General features: G+C 38.6%; 3 protein-coding genes across 14 annotated transcripts in view; 2 read left to right on the top strand and 1 right to left on the bottom strand.

The window, feature by feature from the left end:
• The window catches only part of LOC134812866 (uncharacterized), a 912489-nt gene that overhangs the window by 137571 nt on the left and 748353 nt on the right, over positions 1 to 26565 (bottom strand). The window lies entirely within an intron of this gene.
• LOC134812872 (uncharacterized) lies at positions 1618 to 26497 on the top strand. Of its 12 annotated transcripts, XM_063820463.1 has the most exons (15): positions 1618 to 1722; positions 1908 to 2074; positions 2290 to 2442; positions 6954 to 7094; positions 8788 to 8820; positions 9658 to 9714; positions 10984 to 11140; positions 12069 to 12154; positions 12767 to 12886; positions 17195 to 17266; positions 17494 to 17622; positions 19013 to 19144; positions 19403 to 19502; positions 19724 to 19821; positions 25968 to 26057. In XM_063820463.1, the coding sequence occupies exons 1-15, from the start codon at positions 1636 to 1638 to the stop codon at positions 25969 to 25971; spliced, it is 1536 nt and encodes a 511-aa protein (XP_063676533.1). In that variant the 5' UTR covers positions 1618 to 1635; the 3' UTR covers positions 25972 to 26057. The 12 variants fall into 12 exon arrangements, with proteins under 12 accessions (XP_063676533.1, XP_063676532.1, XP_063676530.1 ...); XM_063820462.1 differs by lacking the exon at positions 19724 to 19821 and having other exon boundaries at positions 12072 to 12154; positions 25968 to 26107; XM_063820460.1 differs by lacking the exon at positions 19724 to 19821 and having other exon boundaries at positions 25968 to 26107.
• Positions 21293 to 24267, top strand: LOC134813389 (uncharacterized). Its single transcript, XM_063821126.1, has 2 exons — positions 21293 to 21410; positions 21673 to 24267. The coding sequence occupies exons 1-2, from the start codon at positions 21353 to 21355 to the stop codon at positions 23787 to 23789; spliced, it is 2175 nt and encodes a 724-aa protein (XP_063677196.1). The 5' UTR covers positions 21293 to 21352; the 3' UTR covers positions 23790 to 24267.

Raw genomic sequence — 26565 nt, 5'->3', positions numbered from 1 at the left:
TGGTGAAAGTAGGTTTTGTTCTACACCAACTATAAATAATGGTGTACGGTATGACACAGAGTCTTGTTCCTTCAGTGACACTCTATTTGATGAGGGTTACCTTTCAAAGCCAGTAAATTTTCAGTCTGTGTGCCCATGGCCAACAAGCGGCAGATGCTTATTGTCAAGCCGTATAGAAAGTAAAAATGGACATATCTATGTTGTTAAAGAACAAAAGTGCCCAAAATATGAAAATCGTGACGTTTTAGCAGACATTAAAAAGAAAAAGAGAACATACATGCTTGGAAACCCTCCCAAATTTATAACTCCTATGGAATATCATAGTCGAATGATGGAACACCGCGAGTATTTGGAACGTAGGCAGTGGCAGAACATAGTGCACAGTCAAGACTATGAGAGTTACTATAATGACAAACCACCTACCAAAATACCAGAGTACATATATCACAACCAAACACGCCATGCCCTGACAACCAACTCTCAGCTCCTTGGTTACCTAGCAAGTAGAGCCAGTCTGTTTACTGATGAGACCTGGGAGAGGATAGAGAGGATGGCAGAGGAGGCAAGGTACCCTCTACATAACCTTTCTCCATTTCACATCGACCATTTCTTTTACCAATTCTTCTTTTTCTCGACAGCCTACTTAAAAGGTATGAAGCGATCTAAGAAACGTAAGAGGAGCAATCTGTACCAGTACTTTCAGCCTGAACTATATATCCTACCACAACACAAGTTGCCAAGACAACAAAACTCCATGTTCAAATACTACCCCCATGGAAGCTTGGGAAACAGCTCACAAAGTACAGGACATGCAAGTACCACTCATCAAATTCCAACTGAGAGTAGCCTCAACATCACCCCTAAGACTGAGCTAACCACAGATAGCAAGGAAGCAGTCCCGTCTCTTCCTGAGGTCCCTCGAGCTTCCACCAACTCTCCATCTAAATCTCCTGAAATGAGAACCGTTGAGAATGTGTACTGTTACAAAAGAAAAAACTCTAACATAACTTGATGATCAGAACGAAATGATTGTTTTTTACTGTTTTCCATTTCTGCTATAAGTAATCGGTCTAGCAATACTTGAAATGTGATCGTATGAGTGGAAGTTCTCTGTTATTTAGTTATTTGTTGCAGTCAATGAATATTTTTTGGTTATCATACTGTCTGTTGACAGGTAAGGACAAAATTAAATTTTTTAACTATATGTAATTTTATTATTTTTGTATTGGTTTAAGTTGAATTGTTTTTGGTTGATTGCATGACAAAAAATGTTGATACCACAATATTGTAAATGACTCTACAGTTTTCTACAAAGCGTTCAGCTTTACTACTAGGAAATAATTTTCATTGTGATTTTTATCATATTTTTATTGTCATATCTTCATTTTACAATAAATTGAATTAACTTAACATTACATAAACAATTGCAGACACTCTCGCTCTTGTCTCTTTTATTGTTTAACAAATTCATTCCCAGATTAGCTTTGGTCAAATTATATCTTAACATTAATCTCAATTTGTTAATCCTAATTGACGTTTAGTCAGTAACTTTTAACGGTTGAATACCATTATAAAGTAAGTTTTAAATGAAGTATTGGATAGAGGAATCATATTACAGGTCATGTTGACATTGAGATGCTATTGTCTCAGCTCCCCTCCTCACCATGCTCCTTCGACTCTACTGTGACCAGTCCTGATAACCTTGATGACACCTGCTCATGGGTATGACTTTAGTTTCTGTGGAAATTATTAAAATGTGGTATCTCGGAGTATTATCCTGCATTGCAATACTATTGGTATCCTTGCTTTGGAAATTATATGTTGATTGCTGAGTTGTTATTGACCTCTGATAAGCAATATTATGAATTAATGGTGTAGTCACGTGATAATTCCTATACGTGTTGCAGGACAAGGACCGGAGTAGCAAAGAATTTGGTGGGTGGGTGGTGTCTGGGCCACGTAAACGAAAGAACAGATCCAAAGAACATCTGAGTTCCGGAATATATGATGAGACTAAAACAAAGCCAGATAAAAGCAGCTCGAAACTGCAAACGAGTAATATTTACTACAAACGGTATATATCTGATCATGTACTTATTCATTGTTAGAATTATTTACTTCTATTATCCTTAAAATGCGAAATTACAGTGCAGGATTAAAATGAACTAAATTCGATAATTCAAATTTTGGCTGGTATTCACAATTGCAGGTAAAAAATATCCAATCACAATGTCCTGAAATATGAGTTTCAAGGAGTTAGTGTATATTTTGATTAATTGCTCCCCACAGATACAGGGTTGATCCCTTGGAAGGTACCTTTAAACACCACCAGAATATTGAGCAGTACATGCAGTTGTACAGGGAGACTACCACACTCTGCTTCAAACAGAAGACACTTAACGAACTTACTGCTATGTACAGTACTGCTCTCGATATCAATAGGTTACTTAAATCTTGAATTCAAATTCAATCTTTATTTGCAAGCAATAAACTATTAATTGACTGGTCACTAACCATTTCAGCCACAGATTATTAATCCTCAATTAGCGCGACATTTTATTTTGGTTTGCATGAAATTTTGTCTCAATAAGCAGACTCTCAACTTATTTTCTCTTGTTAAGCTGAGAATTGAGGGCCGGAAGGGTCCTAATATGATGGATCATGAAATTTCTCAGTATAAAGTTTTATAAAAGAAGAGAATGAGGTTGATCATACTTCATAATTCTTCTTAGAATTCCACAGAAATTTCAGAGAATATAGATATGGATAAAACTTAGATTTCCTGAAAGTTTCGTCAAATTTAATTAATTACAGTGGGTGTGGTACGCCACTCCCTCTTTTTCCCTATTGTCACCATAAAGTGAGAACGTTTTAAGCTAAGAACTTCAAAGATTCTAGACATATTTGGTTTGAACTTTGATAATTAAGGTGCTTTCCCAAAATTTCAAGTTGTTTGTTCACAATTCAACCGAGTTATGACCCTTTTAAGATATTGCAGATACGTGATCCAGCACTTAATCAGTGATATCTTCACTCAATCAATGCCCTGATTGGTTGGAGACTGCCTATAGGACAGCGACCGAAGCGCTATAACGCGAATTTCTTCGGTTTTAAGGAACGTCACAGCGTCACTATCAGTATTCACTCAAAGTGATCAGATCGTCATGACGTCATTAGGCGGTAACGAGCATGTTGGTGGATTCATCCACCAACATGCTCGTTACCGCCTAATGAGGCTCATTGTTGCTCGCTAGCGAATAGCTCCCGACGAGATTACTGATTGGGTGCCGAGATCACGTATCTGCAATATCTTAAAAAGGTTAACCAACTGTGAACAACCAACTTGAAATTTTGGGACAGCACTTCAATGGGAAAGCGAAAAAGAGGGAGTGGCGTGCCACACCCACTGTAATTAATTAAATTTGACAAAACTTTCAGGAAATCTAAGTTTGACTCATATCTATAATCTCTGAAATTTCTGTGCAATTCTAAGAAGAATCACGTGAGTTATTAAAGGGTTGCGAGTGGGCAGTTACTTCTGGGCCACCCTGTATTTCTATTCCATCAAAAAAGTATTTACTATCCCATGAAATCGCAGGATGAAGATAGTATATAATTTTTATCACACGCACGATTTTCGATTGCGTTTTCTTACAAATATTAATTTTAAAAACGTCAATGCGTATCTGTTACATTTTTTAAGACTGAACAATCTTAAACATGGCAGGCATACGTAGTATAGAGACTACTTGATACTATAATATACTGCCAGCTCTTTTAAACCTAGTTTCTTTATATTGATCAGCTGCTTTCTCATAAGTCAGCTGACTCTAGATCACCATCTAAATTAGCGCATATTTAAACAGTGATAATATGAGTCAATATTATCTGATATACACTTAATCTACGTTGTTAATTGATTAATTAACGTTGATAAGACAAGTGTAACTGCCGTGATACTGTCCGTCAAGACTGAAGCATTTTCCCGCCATTTTACACATTCTATTGTATTGTAAGAAATAGTCTCACGAGAAAAATAGGGTTAATGAATGTATCTGGTATTTTATGAATGTATCTGGTATTTTAATTCAACGAGGTTGTAATCATTTCTACTGAGTACTGATAACTGAATACATATCTTAGGGAACAGCAGCTAACTTTCCAGATATCATTGATTTCTATTGTCTCACGAGAAAAAAGTGCACGTGTCGGATTGCGATAGTTTTAAGAAATTTAAAAAATAATTATGTTAACTGTGACTACATACAGTGTATAATGTATATTGTACCAAAATATTAGAGTTAAAGGACCAGTTAACTGAAAAAAAAGTTATCCTCATATTTTGACAGATTGTGACAAATAGCAAACTAAGCAACGAGTCGAAATTCCTAAATCTCTAACTGCTCTCTAACGCGTGTAAATAGCGTTTGTATTATTTTGGCGATGACGTCATAAAGTCCCTCCCGCGCGCAGAAGAGCTCGTGAGACTGTATTTTACAGGTAGAAAATGGACATAATACAATCTTTTCCCCCAAATAACTCGAAAAGTAAGTAATTTAGGGTACATGTTGCTTCATAAGTTGTATATAAACATGGCCATTCTGCACAATTTGCACACATTCAAAAACCTTTAGGGCCTTCATAGCCCAAGTTACCAGATACCCATAGTTTTGTATGATTTCTGGAACCGAAAATCAGTTTTTCGCCAATAACTGAAAAAGTAAGCACTTTAAGGCATATGTTTGTTCGTAAGTCATATATTAATATGCTAATTGCGGTTCTTTTGCACCCTGTCTAAAGACTCTATCACGATCCTATCGAAAATGGGCTCAGCACCACGCCCAAAATGGTTTTTGGCGAATTTCTCGAAAAGTAAGGATTTTAGGCCATGTGTTGCTCAATAACCCCTATATAAACATGCATATGCGGCTTCGTTTAAGCCTATTTTGAAGCCTCTACGACCTTCAGAAGCAAGGGGTCGGTTACGTTATTGGGTCAATATGGGCGTGGCCCTCCTGGGTTTTCTCCACGATCAAAAAAATGTCTCCAAACGAAAATCGTTTATTCATACCTTCAGGAAGGTCTGTGCAAAGTTTCGTGAGTATTTGAACATTTGCAGGTTCATTTCCATAAATGTCCATAAATGACTGGAGTACACAACTTAAGAGTTAACTTTAGAGAAACTCATAAGTCATTTATCTCAAATTAAGCTGTTAGTGTCCATGATCAACCTGTGGCGACAATGTTTTACGTGAAATGTAAAAATCAGGAGTAATATTAAAAGTGTATTTTTAGATTAAAGTGCTAGCTCATAGTTTTAGAATTGTATAGATTATAACGTTGGTCGTTTAGCCATCTAACAATCGATCGTGCCGTAATATATGGCCAGAGAATAATAGGGTCTTGGAAATTCTATAATTGTTCAGTGGGTCGATTGACTGAACACGTTTGCACTTGGTATTTAAACTTACCAGTAGTTTATTTATGTTATGCTATGTACCGATGATAATGCAATTAGGATAACAACTAGGTAAGCCGTAAGTCTAATTCAAAACACACCGCACACCATACACTCCGAACAGTATAATTACTATTTGGTAGACCGGGTATTTTGGCGGGAATTCTGTTCCCATGGCACTGTTCTGATAGAAGCTACTTCTACTAATGGTCCCAGAGGAACGGCCGTAAAGTAGCCAGACTTCTTGTCTCCTATACTGGCTGACACATGCCATGCGGACTAAAGTTAGAAATTTCGCTATGCTATAAATATATAATTGCTCTCGGAATTGAACAAACTCCTACTTATCTAGATCCTTTCTAAATTCGTTAGAGTTTCATGGACTGGGGAAAAATAATCGGTACAGTCTCCCTGCTTGTGTAAATAGCAATGAAAACAATCCAAAATTATCACATATGACATATAAGTTGTAATAGCAGAAACTTTCTAACCGTACATTCACCCGCCACTGTTCAAGAACCTATATCGCTGTTTAAAATCATGACGTGAGCACTGTACATCCAATCAGCTATTCCTTTAGTTAGGATGATAGCCAAAACTATAAGGATTTTGGAGAACTAGGGAAATAGTCATAATTCTAAAATTTGAGTGAGTTACAGGTGTTTTATTGACAACGATAAACATTTGCAACGTATTACGCTATGCCAGCGCGCACTGAGGGACTTTATGACGTCACGAGGCCACAGCTTATTATTGCAATAACACGCGTTACACGTACGATAGAGAGTTGGTTCTTTCGGCGATACGATTCTTTACCAGTTTGTCACAGCTGATTTAAATCTTAGCCAAATTGGAGACTACAAATTTTTCAGTTAACTGGTCCTTTAAGTTAAATTTGACCGGACTATTAAAACATGATATGACATGTAGCCTATTGATAGGCGACTGTAACTGATAACGATCTTTACTGACTAACGACTTATAATGCATCAGTTCTCTATAATACGAGAAATTTGAAATTCCCATTATTCATGCATCACACCATTAGATACGAAATAATGAGGTATATTAAGAACATACTTGTAAGCATTACTCGTTTGTTTATACGGCCTACTTTTAAATTAACATGTATTGTAACGAGAGAAACACTTAGTAATACATGACGTGAGAGAGTCACTCGATAATTCTATATGGAAGTATATATTGAAAGTATTTACTGAATTTGTAACCCTGGCAACCGGTTATGTGGAGAGTCTCACATTATATTAGTAGAGTGTGAAGATGGAGCCCAGTATTCTGGAAGTTGGCCTGAATTCTGATTTGTAATCAATTCAACAGCGCTGTGTGAAGTGAGTCAGCTCGCTAAACACTTGATCACATGACTTCTAGTACACCTGTTGTTGATTTTCCAGAATTTAACACTTCTAGTAACACTTCTTTATAAAACTATTTAACACTTCTGACTGCTGTTAAACTGTGTTAAATAACGTTTTAGCAGACGGATGGAGAGGAAGCATTCAAAGAAAAGCCTAAAAGACACAGCAGCCCGGGTACACAATATTCCGACCATTATGGACACGGTACAGATGCCTAAAATAGAGTTTGTGGACGTTACAGACATATTCAACAAGAATAGGTTTAGACTCTGTGGTGTAGTGAATGTGAACATGAAAGCAATGTTTGGTGGTATAACTTCAAGCAATCAAGCAGTTCAATCAAGCAATTCATCTCATATAATGTGAACCAAAGTGGCGGTTATATAACCGCTATTGTTAAAGCAAACAGAGTAAAATACCAGGCAGTGTGTGTTTACTGGTAAAATACAGTGACCATGGTTTAATTGTACTGAATGTGGTCAAATCTTACTAAGCATCTTTAAAGATTTCTGGAGCGTGTGTAGTCTTCTAAACTCACTTCTAAAAAACACTGATCAGCATCACACGTATTAGCTTTATAGGTCTTACTATTCTTCATTATATTTACTACTGCAGTCTCTCTCTCTCTCTCTCTCTCTCTCTCTCTCTCTCTCTCTCTCTCTCTCTCTCTCTCTCTCTCTCTCTCTCTCTCTCTCTCTCTCTCTCTCTCTCTCTCTCTCTCTCTCTCTCTCTCTCTCTCTCTCTCTCTCTCTCTCTCTCTCTCTCTCTCTCTCTCTCTCTCTCTCTCTCTCTCTCTCTCTCTCTCCTCTCTCTCTCTCTCTCTCTCTCTCTCTCTCTCTCTCTCTCTCTCTCTCTCTCTCTCTCTCTCTCTCCTCTCTCTCTCTCTCTCTCTCTCTCTCTCTCTCTCTCTCTCTCTCTCTCTCTCTCTCTCTCTCTCTCTCTCTCTCTCTCTCTCTCTCTCTCTCTCTCTCTCTCTCTCTCTCTCTCTCTCTCTCTCTCTCTCTCTCTCTCTCTCTCTCTCTCTCTCTCTCTCTCTCTCTCTCTCTCTCTCTCTCTCTCTCTCTCTCTCTCTCTCTCTCTCTCTCTCTCTCTCTCTCTCTCTCTCTCTCTCTCTCTCTCTCTCTCTCTCTCTCTCTCTCTCTCTCTCTCTCTCTCTCTCTCTCTCTCTCTCTCTCTCTCTCTCTCTCTCTCTCTCTCTCTCTCTCTCTCTCTCTCTCTCTCTCTCTCTCTCTCTCTCTCTCTCTCTCTCTCTCTCTCTCTCTCTCTCTCTCTCTCTCTCTCTCTCTCTCTCTCTCTCTCTCTCTCTCTCTCTCTCTCTCTCTCTCTCTCTCTCTCTCTCTCTCTCTCTCTCTCTCTCTCTCTCTCTCTCTCTCTCTCTCTCTCTCTCTCTCTCTCTCTCTCTCTCTCTCTCTCTCTCTCTCTCTCTCTAGCCCAGACTGTAAGGACCTGTCAGTTAAAAGCAATCTCAGTTTCATTCAAATAACACCCTGTACTCTTTACATCTACAAGACAGTGATATCTGAATAAGGGGGTAGTTGGAAGTACTGCATTGATTAAATATCTTACTCTTGCTCAACTCAGGGATATGATAGAGATATATATAAGCATTACTAAGTAACACCATAGTAACACCTTAGTAACACCTTAGTAACACCTAAGCATTACTAAGTAACACCTTAGTTGTGTTCGTAAACAGTTACTACTAACAGTATACTCTATTAAGCCTTTTTGAGTCTCCTCTTAAAACCTCGCATTCAATACCTCTATATCATGACATCTTTGTTAGTTTGTTGACGAATTGTGCCTTATTGTCCACGTAATATGCCACAAAATCCTTTACAACTCAAATTGAACTTTCTAACTTCTACAAAGCTTTCACTTTCATAAATGGTGTGGTTTCACTTTCACTTTCACTTACACACATTCATAAAAATGTCCAAATTTCTTAATCAGGCGGACGAAAGATTATAAAGAGCTTAATGACAAGTGAGTGAATTAAAGACGTGAATAATAAATGTGACTACATACTGCTAGTACTCTAACCTTACTGCTTGATAGTCAGTAGCAATAATCTGACGTGCTACTGTACTAATACATCCACATTTCACACCACATACTACTAGTACTCTAACCTTGCTGCTTGATAATCATTAGTCAGTAGCAATAATCTACTGTGCTACTATGCTAATACATTATAACTACCTCCAGTAATTTCTCAGTTATCAGTTCTTATTTCATATCATGCAAACTTGAGATTTGTGCCTTAACATAATGTTCTTCATTCACAACAGCAATATTTGTTGACTTTTTTATGTTGCTTGACCTTCCTTTTTTGGGAAGCAGTATTCTCGTATAATATAGCAGATAACTATTCTTAAAACACTATAAATTGTTATCTAAGTACGTATTGTTGAACTTACAGTGGTCGTGAAAAAGGTAACAAATATCAGCTAGTGAGCAACTATTTTCTGGGTATTCAGACTTTCAGAATAACTACTAGAGTTCATGTCGTGTGATGATAATTCCGATATTTATTGAGTATAATTTCTTAAATCAGTGTATACTGTATAATACAATGGTCTTGTATCTGTTGTTTCAGTCAAATATTTGATAATTTGAAAAAAAAAAAACTCGCAATATCACTCAATAAGACAATTTGACTGTCAGTATTTACATAAATGGTTTCATGGAATATTAAAAACTAGCACCATGGTCTTGAATCCTGCATGTTTTGTGTTATTAGTACAGCCACGCCGCAAGTCCTCAAAATGTTTTGATAACGGTTATACTCGTTACCTAATCTTTAAAATATAACCATTTCAGCGATAAAGGACACACAATCAACGGTTACACGTACAATCTCGACCCTGATGTAGTGAGGTCAGCATTACCTTACTTTCACTTTCACTTGAATGCTAAGATCACTTTCACTTAGCTAATGTTCAATATCATATGTGCACTAAGTGCTGCCTCTCACGAATCCAATGTCAAAGTCCCATACAAAATGTGGACCGTATTTTTAGTATCACGTCTGTCAAAAGATATAAGTTGTTTATCTGAGAGTTCAGCTATATGAGCGGTTAATTTCACCTCCTCTGTATACATCGAGAGAGGCTAAATGTTGCTATGTGGGGGGTTAACAAGATACATATTTAATGTAATGATAATATTATACACGTTTGGTAGATATTATCATATTTTATCAGTCTGCAGTCAGGTGTGTCTTCTTGTTAAATCGCCTGCATGATTAGTGATTATAATAATATAACATATCAACATTGTAAAGATCTGGCTGGAGAAATTAGGTGAACATCTAAGGAGGGCGAGGGGAGCTGGAGGGGGGGGGGGGGTAGAGGGGGGAGCTGGTCATTGGTCGTTGCGGCTTATCAATCAATCGAGAAATTTTTGGTAAACACCGTATAGTAATCCGTATCAGAAATGTCTAAATGATTATAATGGTTCTGACGACTGACGGTCCATCCGGCATCCCCCCCCCCCCCATTCCTTAACTCCCATTCCATTGCATATCTTAAACATACCTGAAAATATCTCAATGACGTAAAATGTAATCTGATATGTGTAATAATGTAATTGAGAGAATACAGCAGCTGCTATTTGAGCGGACATTTGAGGTCATGAACAATAATCTTATAATTAACTTACAGCCGATTAAACAATTGAGCCTAACTGTAGCAATGTCATTAAGATCATAACATGATTTAAATAAAATTATTGAGGAGAGTAAAGATTATGGCTATATAAGAAATTTGCAGAATGTATCTTGTATCGTCGGAGTTTTATTTAAAAAGAACAGATAAGTTAGCAAGCAGGAATACGGCAGTACATAAATACCAACTGATAACATGTAAAACTTGATAGTTACAATCCAGTCTAGCAACTTAAGTTGTAACTCCAGTAGTCACGCAGACTCACAAGCTTACAAAAACTCTTTTATATTTTAGTATATGGATATGCAACGTTATCATCTTATCATTCGTTATCATCTTATCATACGGCAAATCAACGTTTAAATTGTTAAAACTCAGCTAAGTGTCAAGTGTATTCCTTAAAGAGAAACCGTTTTTTAAGTAAGCGATGACTAATAAATGAGCAGCATAACACAGAAATAATGAGACTACTTATTTTCAGTAAATGGGACGGGACCTGTCATATGGAGGAGTATATCAGCCACCCCCTCACTATACCACCCATTACATCTCGTTCAGAGGGAGGTGTACCACTAATGTTACTTCCTACTGCTCCTTCTATACCACACAGAATACAGCATAACACCCATACCAACCAGGTAGCCATACCAACCAGGTAGCCATACCAACCAGGTAGACATACCAACCAGGTAGACATACCAACCAGGTAGACATACCAACCAGGTAGCCATACCAACCAGGTAGCCATACCAACCAGGTAGACATACCAACCAGGTAGCCATACCAACCAGGTAGCCATACCAACCAAGTAGCCATACCAACCAGGTAGCCATACCAACCAGGTAGCCATACCAACCAGGTAGCCATACCAACCAGGTTGGGGTTGGGGTTGGGGTTGGGGTTGGGGTTGGGGTTGGGGTTGGGGTTGGGGTTGGGGTTGGGGTTGGGGTTGGGGTTGGGGTTGGGGCTGGGGTTGGGGTTGGGGTTGGGGTCGGGGTCGGGGTCGGGGTCGGGGTCGGGGTCGGGGTCGGGGTCGGGGTCGGGGTCGGGGTCGGGGTCGGGGGTCGGGGTCGGGGTCGGGGTCGGAATCGGGGTCAGGGTCGGGGGTACTTATTCCGTATTTTTTGGCCGCCCACTAGTCCCGCTTTTTCACGTCACCACGCCAACGAGTCCTGTTTTTCAGTCGATCGCGCATAATAGACCAGTTTACAGGCTATTTTGGGAAAAACAGAAATTTGGATCTTGTTTCCATTGAGAGGAATGATTTAAGTCCTCATAGTTGTAGGGCGCGTTGAAAAGTTCATGTATAAGTGCATAAGTTTACAAAGCTAGCGTAACATTTCCACGCCGCGCGGCGTGCGAAAATGCTCCTCTTATAATAATGGCGCCGTTCTGCAATCTGCATGAAATGGTCTATCATTTACATCGCTGTTTAGATCGCCCACTACACCCTTGACGGCTGACCCCACATAACAATTACCGTTCGATTGTGTCTTATCTAAATTAAGTTGGGCCCATCAGCCATCTCAATAAGTAAAATGCCCAATCAGCCACTAAATTTTTCAGCAGATGAGTTCCCAAAGCCCGATAGCTCAAGCATCGTTCATGTGCAACGCTTACATGAACAAAAACGTAGTCTGTCCTGTTCACAGGTGATAATATCTTCATTGGTTAAATCAATTTTAAGCGTTAAACATAGTAACCCCACAGTTACACTGTGTTAATAAAGAACGTTAATTTATCATTACTGTTACCTAACCTTAGAATATCATAAGTAATCTATGAAATTTAACATAAACACTTATTTTAAATGAGAAAAAACCCAGATGTTGTCACATCCATTTCAAAACCATGTCATAACCATATCACGACTCAAAAGTGGTCACTAGCTGGTCAATATGATACTACTCACGGAGAAATGAGAAACCCCAAGCAGTTGCACATATAAGCACAAAACTAAAGCTGATAAATCTACACCTTTACGGCCTTTTCTTTTTTAGGTCTTCAAAGTGTTCCATTTTAGTCTTTTGAAGAAACGGTTAAGTTAATTGTTAAGCGCCCACTCTCATTTGTGTCGCAAAAATGCACTAACACTGTTAAAGCAATACATATTCTGGAAAAATTTTATACTTTGATCGATTAAAAACACCTACAAGTATTATATATTATATTATATGACAACGCTTGGAAGTTTAGCGAGTTAATCATTGATCAGTCATCCATGCATACATTTATTAATCTGACATTTAAAAATATTAAAACAGGCTGATACATAGAAAAAGCAGTCTACTGATAAATAACGGTCGAGTAAGATCCCAGATGGAGTTGAGCAGCAGTCCAGACGAACATATTAAAGTAACACTACCAGGCATTCCTAAACGAAGGTTAATAGATGTGGATACTGGCGGGGAGGTGAAACACATTTGTTTACTTTAATAGTGAGCACCATGTTCGGCGGGTTCAGGAGGTGAAACACATTTGTTTACATTTTAGGGTAAGCACATGTTCGGCGGGTTGAAGAGAGTGATACACATTTTGTATTATATAAGGCTTGTAACACTTGTAACGCTTTCTTGTTACCCCCTTTGAAGGCCCCCGAATTATTTTCTGAACGAAAGCTCAAAAATAACCGAGAAATCGACCTCTTTATTAACTCATTTTGATGACTGTTTCTGACCTAAAATTGCACGAAAAATCGATTTAGCCTAGGTATTCAGAACCTATAAAACACTTCCTTTATCCCTCAAATTGATGTTTTATCTTTTTTTATCGTTGATACGAGCAACAAGCAAACATAAGTTCTTGATCCTTCGGTCTCTACTCATGACCCTAGGCAGTTAAGCTGAACCCGACAGATCGAGGCAATCCTCACCTTAATACTGATCAAACTGGTACTAACACACTTTTCAGATATAAATGTTCATGGCGATAGTTTATTGCCAGCTTCGCAACTTGAGTGAAGACCAGAGTACGAAAACACCACAGCAGGTAAGCAGCTCACTTTTGGTGACTGTAACTCACGAACCATTCAGATCTTGCCAACATATGAACAAGGAGATCGTCCTCCTTAACAAATCGAAACAGGTACTATCACAATTTCCAGAGCACAGATGATAACAAAGTTCAAAACGAAACACAATGAAGGTAGGTTACGAACACCCACAATAAAACAATCATACTAACAACTGAATTAAGTTTATTCTCGACGACGGGAGCCCTGCTGTCGCTCCGTGATCCTCAACGAGCGACCACTTGTAATAGAGGTGTTTTGTCACGTGACACGATCCGTCCAATCACAAAAAGGAAGACCCGTGAGCCAGATCGATATCGAGTGTTTACTTTCCCTTATCTCTTATTTGACCCTCTGTTCACATTGTTATCTCTACCACATCTTGGCTGGGCAAGGTCCCGCGTGCACTACTCTGCACCGCGGTAAACACGCAATGATTACGTCATGAACTTGAAATAGTGTGATTGTTGTACGGGGGGGGGGGGGGGGGGGGGGGGTGGGGGGGGGGGGGGGGGGGCAAAGACTACTTTCTGGGGACTTGGGGAATTACGTCAACGAATTTTACCCGAGTCCCCCCATGATTCTTTAGTCCCCATTAGTCCCCAAAAGTCTCCATTAGTCCCCATTTAGATTTCACAAAATCCTGGCTTCTCCAGACCAGATCGTAAACTTCTCAAGACTGAAGTCTAGAATATTTATAAAAGGTCCATCGGACATCTCCTTGACTTCTTGGGAGCTACTTTAGGGCTGTTAGAGCTACCTCAGGTAAATTAAGGGAGGGGCGGGGGCGACTACCAATGACAACATTGAGGAGACATCTTGCATATATACGCTTATTTTATCCAGATTGATCTAGTAGCATCGCCTGCAAGGAGGAGTAACTGTAAGATTCTAATCGCATCATCATTTCTCCCCGATAATGTCCATGATGATGGGTCCAAAAGATGGGGGGGGGGGGGGGGGGGGGGGGGGGGGGGGGGGGAGGGCGATCCAACTACAAAACAAACGAACGCACCACTAAAATTTTGAAATTCGTATTCGTATTTTTTGTAGTTGACCCCCCCCCCCCCCCCCCCAAAAGCTTTAAGAGTTCAGCCGAGTCGGCTAACTTCTCCCTTCCCGAGAGCTAAACATTCAATTTACCTCAATCTGAGAACTGACTTGTACAGTGGTAGAACACACACATTACAACCGGGGCTTATTCATTTTTACTTTTAAGTCCGATTATATCTATCTTATCTGACAAACATCTCGATCGTTATCGTTAATAAACTAACTGAAAACCATAATAAATGTCAAAATTCTGGGGACTATGGGGACAATGGTGAATTACCGTTCAACGAGTTGACCTCTAGTCCCCTATGATTTTTTACTGTCCCATTTCGTCCCCAAAAGTCTCATGGTCGTCATTGGCCCCCCCCCCCCCCCCCCCCCTGTTTTACTTATCTAACCGTGCCTATTGCCCCCAGTACAATACGAACTGTTGGGGGGGGGGGGGGGGGGGAGGGGTTTAAGATAAACAACCGATCTTGATAGTGTGTTGGTCGCTCCTCCAACTGACTGTGATGCTAACCGTTCAATCATGAACGGAACATTAAACATCAGGGCTGCCCGTCGTCAGAATAAATTTAATTCAGTTGTTAGTATGATTGTTATATTGTGGTGTTCGTAACCTACCTTCATTGTGTTTCTTTTGACTTTGTTATCATGATGTGCTCTGGAAATTGTGATAGTACCTGTTCGATTTGTTAAGGAGACGATCTCCTTGTTCATATGTTGCAAGATCAGAATGTTCGTGAGGTTACAGTCACCAAAAGTGAGCTGCTTACCTGCTGTGTGTTTTCGTACTCTGGTCTTCACTCAAGTTGCGAAGCTGCAATAAACGTATCGCCATGAACATTTATATCTGAAAAGTGTGTTAGTACCAGTTTGATCAGTATTAAGGTGAGGATTGCCTCGATCTGTCGGGTTCAGCTTAACTGCCTAGGTCATGAGTAGAACCGAAGGATCAAAACATATGTTGCTTGTTGCTCGTATCAACTATAAAAAGATAAAACATCAATTTTGAGGGATAAGGAAGTGTTTATAGGTTCTGAAACCTAGCTAAATCGATTTTTCGTGCAATTTTAGGTCAGAAACAGTCATCAAAATGAGTTAATAAGAAGGTCGATTTCTCGGTTATTTTTGAGCTTTCGTTCAGAAAATAATTCGGGGCCTTCAAAGGGGGGTAACAAGAAAGCGTTACAAGTGTTACAAGCCTTCTATAATACAAAATGTGTATCACCTCTTCAACCCGCCGAACATGTGCTTACTATAGTAAACAAATGTGTTTCACCTCCCCGCCAGTATCCACATCTATAGAGCCGCTCTATCAACCGTTCTAGGCGTCATTCACATTATGTAAACATATATAATATGCATTAGCTGCAAACTCGATAGTTCTCGTATAATATCATATCTTAACTTCTTGTATTGCCTCATCTAGCCCTGAAAATGTATTGTTTACTGATTACTTTTTAGTTTTATTTTGCTAGATGGGCAGGAGAGGGTGGTGATATGATTTGATAGCACAGCATAGCTATGTTGCAGTATTTAATATACAGGGTGAGTTGAAAATAGTGTGTGGAAAGTAAGTGGCTCTAATTTTTTTGACAAATGAAATTTCCACTTAATTTTTGCATATTTAGGTAATGAAAATATATACTTTTTATAATAATACAATTAAAATACTTAATAATTAATAATTTGCTCAACCCATCGTCCTTTATTAGCTAGGACATATTGATAACATGTAAGACAATTGTCTATAGCCGACTTGACTGTATTATGGGGGCAGGGGGGTCTTCATGGTAATTTTCTCAAAATCGACTTTTTAGTTAGTTGTTTCTGATAGAGGGGAGTAATATCTATCAGATGCTTTTGATGCCGTGGAAAAATATCGTTCCTAGCCGAAATTATTGCCGGTCAAAGGTCAGCGCGTGTGTGGTAATTGTATTGCGCGAGCGATTTTTGATCGCGTGCCCTGAAAATCGAGTCTAAAAATCTATTTTCTCCTACATTTTTTGAGCAATCACCCTGAAACTTTTAGTATATGTTTTAAGGATCATTTAGAAGAGATGAGCCTGACAGAATTTTGAGATAGGCCTTTAAAAAATTTTTATTCGATTTTGAAAATCTTGGACCTCGTTTTTTGATGATTTTTTGAGGTCGACGATTTTCAAAATCGAATAAAATTTTTTAAAAGGCCTATCTCAAAATTTTGTCTGGCTCATCTCTTTTAAATGATCCCTAGAACATATCCTGAAAGTTTCAGGGTGATTGCTTTAAAAATGTAGGAGAATATAGATTTTTAGACTCGATTTTCAGGGCACACGATTTGAGAACCCCATTAGGACGAATTTAAGATTTTTTGGAAAACTGCCAAAAATCAACCAAATTATGAGTTAGAATCAAATGAGAGGCAAGAATGAAATATGTAAAGTTTATGAACTGATAGCAATTCACCTTTCAAAATTTGCTCCTTCATAAAAAAAATTATCGATTTTTACTTTCCACACACTATTTTCAACTCACCCTGTATGTTACAGATTAGCATGTACAGCTGAATATACTCTATCCGTGCTCATACAACTACATGTAATTGTAGGCTTGTTACATGTAAAGCATGTTTTATGTGTTCCAGGTACAATAGTCAGGTAAAACGACTGAAAGCTCTCAGAGAATCCCATCCAATCATAGGGCTTCAAGAAAGCAGGTAATCTTTTTGTTTGCACCTCTCCTCTTTATCTTATCTAACCAGGTTTTTCTTTCTTTCATTTGATGAAGCTTATATATTGCATAGTGCATGCTGTTGTGGCAAATTGCTAACGCCTGATAAACTGAATTTCAAATAACTGTCATTAATCTGTACTCTAGCAAGCATGCTATACACAGTGTTTATAGCTGAGTAATACAATATCTGGAGCCTTGTAATTATTTCAGTTCACAGCCTCCAAACACTCCTGAGGGTTCCACACCTCAGCTCTCCTCACCTTCTGTAAGAGACGAGGGAGAAGAGGAGGCAGACGAGAGGATAAACCAGCTCCTCAACACTGCGAGGAGTCCTTCTAAGTAAGTCAACATTATATCGTAGTCAGTGTCCACCAACTCATGGTAACACTAACAAAGGCTCGTTTGCTTGTCTTATTAAAAGCAGCAGACATTTGTTGGATACCTGGACATAGTCGACACTCGACAGTCACTAGTGCGCTTACGATGATTAAACAAACACCCTTCAGTCATTAGGGGGGATGCAACGTCAATTAATGTCAGTAGGTATTCCATAATTGACATTAATTGACATTAATTGACATTAATTGACATTAATTGACATTAATTGACATTAATTGACATTAATTGATATTAATTGACATTAATTGACATTAATTTGTCTTGAAATTTGAGATTATCATTATTCGATAAATATTCAAGATATTCACGTCTATGTAAGTTAGACCGGTTCAAAAAAACAAAATGTCCTTGAATAATTATGAGTATGTTCTTATCTGTTGATCCTTAGGTTCAAAGACCACCAAAAAAAATTTCAGCTTCAAACTCTTCCATCTTCGGTCCCCACCGGCCACGCCCATATTTTATTGGTTTCTTATACAGGTAAAATATCTAGAATCGGCTTTTTTAGTATGAAGGAGTAATGCTAGCTGTTTAAGATTCGTTATTCAAATATAAATGTCATGAAGGCATTTCGTTTAATGTGGGTTTTAAGTTCTGATGATGTTGAGAACCACGCCCTTGGATGGCTACGCCCATTTAAGAAAATTAAATTTCGGAAAACCGTATCTTACTATATATAAAGCGAGACGATATATATATATATATCTGTGCCATTTTACTGACACCACGGCATCGACTTTAACGCAACTTTCTGCAAAAACCGTAAAAGATATACAACTGAAACTTTTTTGGCTGGGTCAAATGCTTTAATATCCTCCAAATCAGCATGAAAAAATTAAAAATTGGCCGAGGAATAATGATTTTAGAGCCGAAAATTTGGACCCCCAAGTGGTGTCAAAAACGCCAATTAAATAGGTAATAATTATTTCAGTATCTTGAGTCTTGACACCGTTTAGGGTTATATTTCACGGGTTCCTGCTAGTTATTATAAACGTTCTAAAGTGCTAAAAATATGGTAGAACTACATAATCTCTGGTCGAAAAATATCGTGTCAATTAATGTCAGTATTCCAAAATTTTGCAAAACTGACATTGACATTAATTGACATTAATTGACATTAATTGACATTAATTGACATTAATTGACATTAATTGACATTAATTGACATTAATTGACATTAATTGACATTAATTGACATTAATTGACATTAATTGACATTAATTGACATTAATTGACATTAATTGACATTAATTGACATTAATTGACATTAATTGACATTAATTGACATTAATTGACGTTGCATCCCCCCAGTCATTATGTTCTGTTTCAGTCCCTGTGATCGGATAAGTAAAGTGTTACAGCAGCAACAGCAGCAGCTGAGACGTCCGGTGCCCTCTATGCAGCTACCTGTAACTGCATTGTTACAGTACAACCCTGATTCTAACAGCATCTCTAAGTCTAGGTTACTACCTTAATTTTGGTATTTTATAGCCTGTAGTATTTTTGTAAAACTTCAGTTCGATATAACCAAAAAAGTATGGCACGTGCACATGACCTAACTGTTGAGGGGGTTGTGATCCCAAAACGCTCAGATGATAATTTATACTTTTTACAACAGCTTGGAAACCATTCTCCAAATACTGGGTTATCGGATAGGGATTGAATTGAAAAAGCTTAAACTCCTTATATATATCCTTATTAGCTAACGGTATAATTTCAGACATGTAAAAAAGCCCTTGGTTTTAAGAAGCCACTCTAGAGCTCTTCAATCGAAGAAGAAATCCAAAGATACGCCCAAACCGAAACCTGACGTGAAACAGGTAACTTTTAAACTTTACTTCAGTTCAATTATTCATGCTACTACATGGAGAGTTATGATATTATACAGTTATAGAGTTATGCTAATATATTATATTATGGAGAATGGATACTGGATAGTACCTGGATCATGCAATAGTGATATTAACTATAGGTGTATGCAGTAATAAATAGTATTAATAGTGAACTTATTGAATAGTTTACTTAATTTATTTTGCTGTAGGTGGCCGCTATGCCGTTGGAATGTCAGAGATTCCACATGCCGTCCATATCCCGGCTTTGTGTATCTGTGCCCCCAGCACATTGGGTCAATTACGATGGGTTAGTCGCGTGCCCGCTTTAAAAAGTTCATGTAGTGAAGCACGTGCATAACCATGTTGGCCGTTGGGGGTTGTTCACATATTACGTAATCAGCCAAGGGGGGGGGGGGGGGGGGGGGGTTCGAAATGTTTACGGTTGATAACGGATGGGGAGGGGGTAACAATTGCTAAAATATTGATTACGTAATATGTGAACGACCCCTTGTGGGATTGGTAGTGCAGCAGCAGTAGCGCGCATAGCTTGCAAATGTTCAAACTTCGTCTGAATCTAACGTTAATCCTGGAGGTATGGAAATCATTGGTTTTGTGGGCACCGCGATACCCTCCGCCAAATAATCGAGAAAGCGTGTTTGAGGGTTAATAAATAAATAATATAAATGAGGAGCTATAACATTGTAGCGTATCCGTGGGCGGAGAAATCTTTAACGCACTATCTTTACCGTCTCTATCCTTGCAAGCTAAATACTTGAATAAGAAATAAAGCTGTGTGTATTTGTGACCCCCTCCCCCCCCCGCATGTTTTCCTGTTTTAGCTATAAAGCAAGTGTGTTGGTAATCATGGGGCGACAATGCACTTGTATACTTGTTCAAATTAATCCAAATACTTCAACTCAATATAAAGCTTACGACCACAGATAGGGATTCGGACTTGTCGGCGTGAGACTCGGAGTTTGGGTTTTTTTTAGGGTTGAGGTTTGGACTTTGGCTACGAGATTATTTTCTCTGAAACCCAACCCTAATTATTTGCGCCGACAAATCCCACGCCGACGAGTCCAGGACCCGCACAGCCCTTCCTAAATATTCAGTACGAATGTGACATCACGATTGTTTATATCGTCGTGCTTTTTTTAAAGGGCGAATGTTTAAAAAAGTTTCGAGATAATGGCCCCTAATATAAAGGTTACATTGGGCCTTTTATGTAACCAATTTTTTGAAATGTTTTAGGGCGAATGTGTGACTTTGTATTTATAACATATTCAATAACATTCGGCTTTTTTGAAATCTCGAAAATAACATTCGCCCTTTGAAAATTTAAAAATCTAAACTTAGCACGATAGAGCTTCAAACTTTTCGGGATGTTAATAGACCTCTATAAGACTTGTTATTTAAGCCACAGTGAAATTTGACATTCGCCCTTTTAAAAAAACCACGACGATATAGTTCCTGGTTTTCTAACCGCACCAAGGTGTCTCATGACTCATTCTAAGAAGCAAGCATCCCGGGCAATGTATTTTAAGAGACGGTGATGGAACTCAGTAATGGCAACTGTTGCCAGCTCTGTTAACTAATGGATACTAATGCTTGTTGAGTGAGTTCTCAGCTTGCTCTGAACAGCATCTCAAGTCATCCCATTCGTGTTAGCAACTCAAATGTTTCAATCTCGTGACAAATTAATGAGTGCTGGAGGGAATATCGATTTAGTGTTCACGTGACACGTAGAAAAGAACTCTGAGAGTAATTATCGTTTCATTATTGCTAAGTAATACTGATACAAAGTTCTAACTGCAATCTTGTTTCGTTAAAGATTGGAGATGAGCTTTTTAATTCTTCTCCTGTTGGTGCACGAAGCCAGCTCTCAGATGATTAAAGGTAACTGATTTAACAATCTACATTTTACCAAGAACACTAAGATTGTTAGCTCTGAATTGGTCAGTGTGCACGCTGTGGCTGGTACAACACGACCTGTTTGTTTTCACAATCTCACCTTACATTTACAATTTGTTAGAATTTATTAATTGTATTTCGGGCCCATTTAAATGCGGGCGCAGTTTGTCAGCCCGTCAAATATTACATTTATGGGCAATTTGAACTATTAATACATTTAATAATATGTGATCAGTTAATATTTCAGGGGAGCAGCTTGAGTCGGTCTACACGTTCATCAGTACTGATATTGAAGGAGTGCCCAGTGATATTGGGAGAGGAGAACTGACATCTGATGGTGATCTGGAAACTGTTACTTACGTTGCGGCTGCGAGCAATTTGCAGAGCAAACAGTGGATATCTTACATATTACCTGCTCCTTCATCTGTACAATCTGTAATGGTTTACATACCTCATCGGAGTATCATCCTCAGTGAAAAGGAGGAAGAAGAGGAGGCTAACAAGGATATTGAGGTGACGATAAGAACACTGATTCCTACAACTGAAGTAGAAGAATACGCTGTACAAACAGAAGCTTCTACTACGTACCCTGTACCACCACCAATTGTACCACACTTCTTACCAATCACCGACCCTCAGGGGAATCAGAATTTGTTAATAATATTTAAAGAAGATATTGAGACCCTCTATAACGTGACGTGGGAAGCCATGGAGACATCCTGTGAACTAGTGAGATCCCAAGAATACACTATTGACGGGCAGGTGTTCAGTGACCAAACTGAGGTTGGTGATACGGACCATACAGCTAGTGAGGGAACCATACTTGAGTTTGATTGTGGGTCGGTAGAGGGTGGCTCGGTGTTCATCAAGACAGACCAAGATGTCTTGGAGGTTGCCGAAACTAAAATGATTGGAGTCTCTGGAACGAGCAGTCCTCTTGTACATGTAGAACCGCTTGATTCTCACGGCTTGGAAGGTAAACACACATATCGCGTGGCGCTTCAAAACGGAGTTGCTAAAAACATCCTTATACTGAAAGAGAATGGTAAGTATATTGGTGAGACAAAGCCTTCATACAACTTCATATTGAACACGGATATACCCGTTAGAGGAGGAAGCAGTATCTTTATGTTGCGTCGTGATTCTGGGCTCAAGATAATGGACTGTCTAAACAAAGAGTCAGAAGTAATTGGAGGATGGTGGCCTTTCTCCGGTACAGAGGGGGTTTGTGATGGCACTAAATCTGAAGATCAGTTCAACACGTGGGCGTTCCACTTCGCATTAGACCACGTGTCAGTGTACTGTGATGGTGTCAAGTTTCTCTCACTTAACGTCAACTTCTACTGTAATCCCGCAGTCAGGACTATACAGACACTCTATTCCGTGATAAGGACGAGTAACAGTGTGGATTTTGTGCCAATGCCAGGTCTTCTCGGACTGGATGTGTATCATTTGGGGGAGTATGGAGTCACTAAATTCGAGGCAGATCAACAGTTCAGGAGTTATTGCAATCAAATTGAGAAGGACATTATGGAAGTATGCACGGCGGAATATGACATGTTTGGAGCAGAGGGGGTTGTCTCGCCTGAATTCCAGTTTCTGTACGATCATATCATGAAGGAATTCAAAACTTCCATAGCGTATACAGCACTGTTCAGTCAAATTGAGAGGGACGAAAGGATAAAGCGAGAAGAACAGTGGATGAAGGACAGCTATCCGGAGTACCTGGAGTCAATGTTCGAGAAGACGCGGGGACAGAAGGAGAACTTAGAATATCTAGAGATGAGAAAAGAAGAAATACTCTCGACTGCTAGGCGTGAAGCTCGACTTATGCAGCACGACGCGATCACTGAGCTCTTCAAGAAGGCCTCTATTTTTTACGCTAGCATGTCGTCACTATTTGAGGATAGGCTGAACCCCTTAGTGAACGAGTTTGATTTATTTGAACGAGGTGAAGGAGTCCGTCCCGTACTGTTAAAGGAAATAGAGGGCTTGATTGCGAGTCTGCATGATGAAGTTAAGGAGACTTCATCAAGTGGAGGGAGAGGAGAAGAGAGGACTACATATCCTGGTGGAGGAAGAGGGGAAGAGATGACTACAGGGATGTGGAAGACTGTGATTACAGAGTCGTGGGACTGGGAGACTCCGGGTATATTGGAGAAGTTCGAAAATATTAACTTCGCAGATTGGACTTGGGAAACTGTCATACCATATGCACCTACTACACCACTATACAAACCAATCCAGGACTATGATGCAGTCCTACACTTCATTAACTTTTACGAAAATAACGACAAAAATCAACTTCAATACAACCTTGAAATCGAAATTATAGGGCCTTTAGAATCTTATTATTTTAATTAGAGCTAAGTGTAGTTTTAGATTTCATCTACCCCAAGTATCCCAAATATCCTACTCCTCAATTACTACTGCACTGAGGCTTAATTCGGCGGTTATTCTTTTGATAATAAATTGAGGGATCTGTTTTGTTAAATATAAAGTATCCCGACTCAACATTCTGAGTAAATCCAATACAACGGCAATTACTTTACGGCGTTATTCATCAGATATAGAATTCGTGTTGTTGATGAGTGACCTTTTCATACGATTGAAATTTAGTTATAATTCAGTGTTAACGATTGTAGGATGTCTGTTACTATGGAGCGTCTCAATTTTACAAAAGCTTAAATCACACATAATAAGTATGTGACATAATAGGTGTAAAATCCGGATTGGATTCATATTATTTATGAGTCGCATATTTGAAATTTTTTCTTGGGTAAATTTCTATTGATCCCGTTTGATGCGATAAACTTTTTCATACTTTCAACAGTACTATATAACAAATAATTTGAGATCATGAGTACGATGTTGTCACATTGAAACGTTGAATAATTCCTTTCCTGATAAGAGCTTTTTCCTTGTCGCATCAAACGGGATCAATAGAAATTTACCCAAGAAAACATAATAAGTGGTGACTGGTGAGTTGACTCGTCGTGACTAACTAGCTAAACCAACCAATCAGATCACAGTATTCTTACCACGTGACACAAACCAACCAATCAGATCACAGTATTCTTACCACGTGACACAAACCAACCAATCAGATCACAGTATTCTTACCACGTGACACAAACCAACCAATCAGATCACAGTATTCTTACCACGTGACACAAACCAACCAATCAGATCACAGTATTCTTACCACGTGACACAAACTAACCAATCAGATCACAGTATTCTTACCACGTGACACAAACCAACCAATCAGAGCACAGTATTTACCCCACTTGACACAAACTAACCAATCAGATCACAGTATTCTTACCACTTGACACAAACCAACCAATCTAGAGACAGTAATCAAATATGCGTCCAGCAGGCGTTTGTTGATTGTTCCGAACGGTACCTGGTTAGAATTACACAAAGAATCAGAACATTCATGTAGTTCTATGAGGGCAAGTACTCCACCACGGTTAATAATAGCCGGTGTGTTATATTAGAAATCTGTGCTGACTAACGAATATGAAGCTAGAATAATCTACCGTTCTGTTAAATAGCATGTATATAATGTAAGTATTTTCATTAATATAATCGCTTCAATTGCGTCAGTGACTATCAGTATCAATAACTATCAATATCTCAGAAATAATAGATAAATAATAAAACTAATGGATTATTTCCATAGCAGATTAATGGAAGTGTTCGAGAATTTAGTGACGCTGCCTGCGGTGCAAGAGATGCGCTCTACTCTATATTTTTAAACTCCTGACACTATCATAGCTTCATGTACAGCACTTTGTTTGTTCACCATGTATACCCGTTATCTTATCAGGGTCACCATGGTTACCCGTTATCTTATCAGGGTCACCATGGTTACCCGTTATCTTATCAGGGTCACCATGGTTACCCGTTATCTTATCAGGGTCACCATGGTTACCCGTTATCTTATCAGGGTCACCATGGTTACCTGTTATCTTATCAGGTGGTAATCGAAATAAATAGTTTTCACCTTTTTAACTTTATACATTCAATGTTACGACTAATATTACAGTATGAAACTACAGGTATCTACTATAGCTTACTAGATTAGGAAGTCTTTCTGTCACACTCACAAAGATGTAGCCAACTTTTGCCAAAATTAATATTGGCAGAAGTTTGTTAACAGTTGCTGGTATACGGTAACACTTATCGTAGCTATCTAGTATCTGATAAAAAGGGACCCGCAGTAACGGAATGAGAGGGTCTTACTGTTAAATAGCTATAATTTTGCCTTTGTAAATTGAGAATGATCTCTTACTCATAGTTAACACGTAAACAAAGTTAACATTGGCCGAACTCGGCTACATTTTAGTGAGGAGGACTTCCTCGAAATCTCAGGTTCCTATAGAATATTTACATGTATGTGTTTTCCCGATATCTTAAACAAGTACAACTCTAGCATATAGATCCAAATTCTATCAGGTGAATAAATCTAACGCCAAATATAGCACCACTTCTAACCTAAACCCTGCTTTAAAATCTGATTGGTTTCTGTTTCAGCTGAAGAACTACGAGAAAGAGTACGAGAGGTTCTTCGGTGACGTGTTGGAGTCTAAAGGGCGCACCAGACAAAGGAAACACTTTCAGAGCATGTCTTGCAAACTGAATAGTAAAAAGGCATTGTCCTGATACAATATAATGTAGTAAGTATATGTAATGGGTAGTAAGATATCGAGATATAGGTTTTGTGGGCTTTTGATGGGAGTCTGCTTTATCAACTGAAAATCTTAGCTCGATTTTATAATCCATCAGATAATCTACTGTAAGCTCGTACAGTTGCAATTCAAAAGTGCAATGAAACTTTAAAACGATTGAGTTAAGCAAACTTATATTTGCATGGATCTCATTCTGTAATGATATTACCAATAATATTAATACAAATATTATCTGTCAACAAAACGTCTCTTCGATTTATACATGCCTCGCAAAATGAGACAGGGATTTTATTTTTCTTATTGTATTTGAGAGTTTAGTTTAGTTGTGTTTAATTTTAGAAATTGCTATAAATCATTGGAATTGTTCTGCTGGTTATAAAACATTTTATTTGTTCTGTAAGTTCTTTAAGTTCTGCACTATATTAAGCTATATTACAGAATAA

This window comes from Bolinopsis microptera, chromosome 3 (genome assembly GCF_026151205.1).
Source record: "Bolinopsis microptera isolate Bmic1 chromosome 3, MBARI_Bmic_1.0, whole genome shotgun sequence".
NCBI lineage: Eukaryota > Metazoa > Ctenophora > Tentaculata > Lobata > Bolinopsidae > Bolinopsis > Bolinopsis microptera.
Note: the sequence above shows the minus strand (reverse complement) of the source record. Positions and strands in the feature narration are given on the sequence as shown.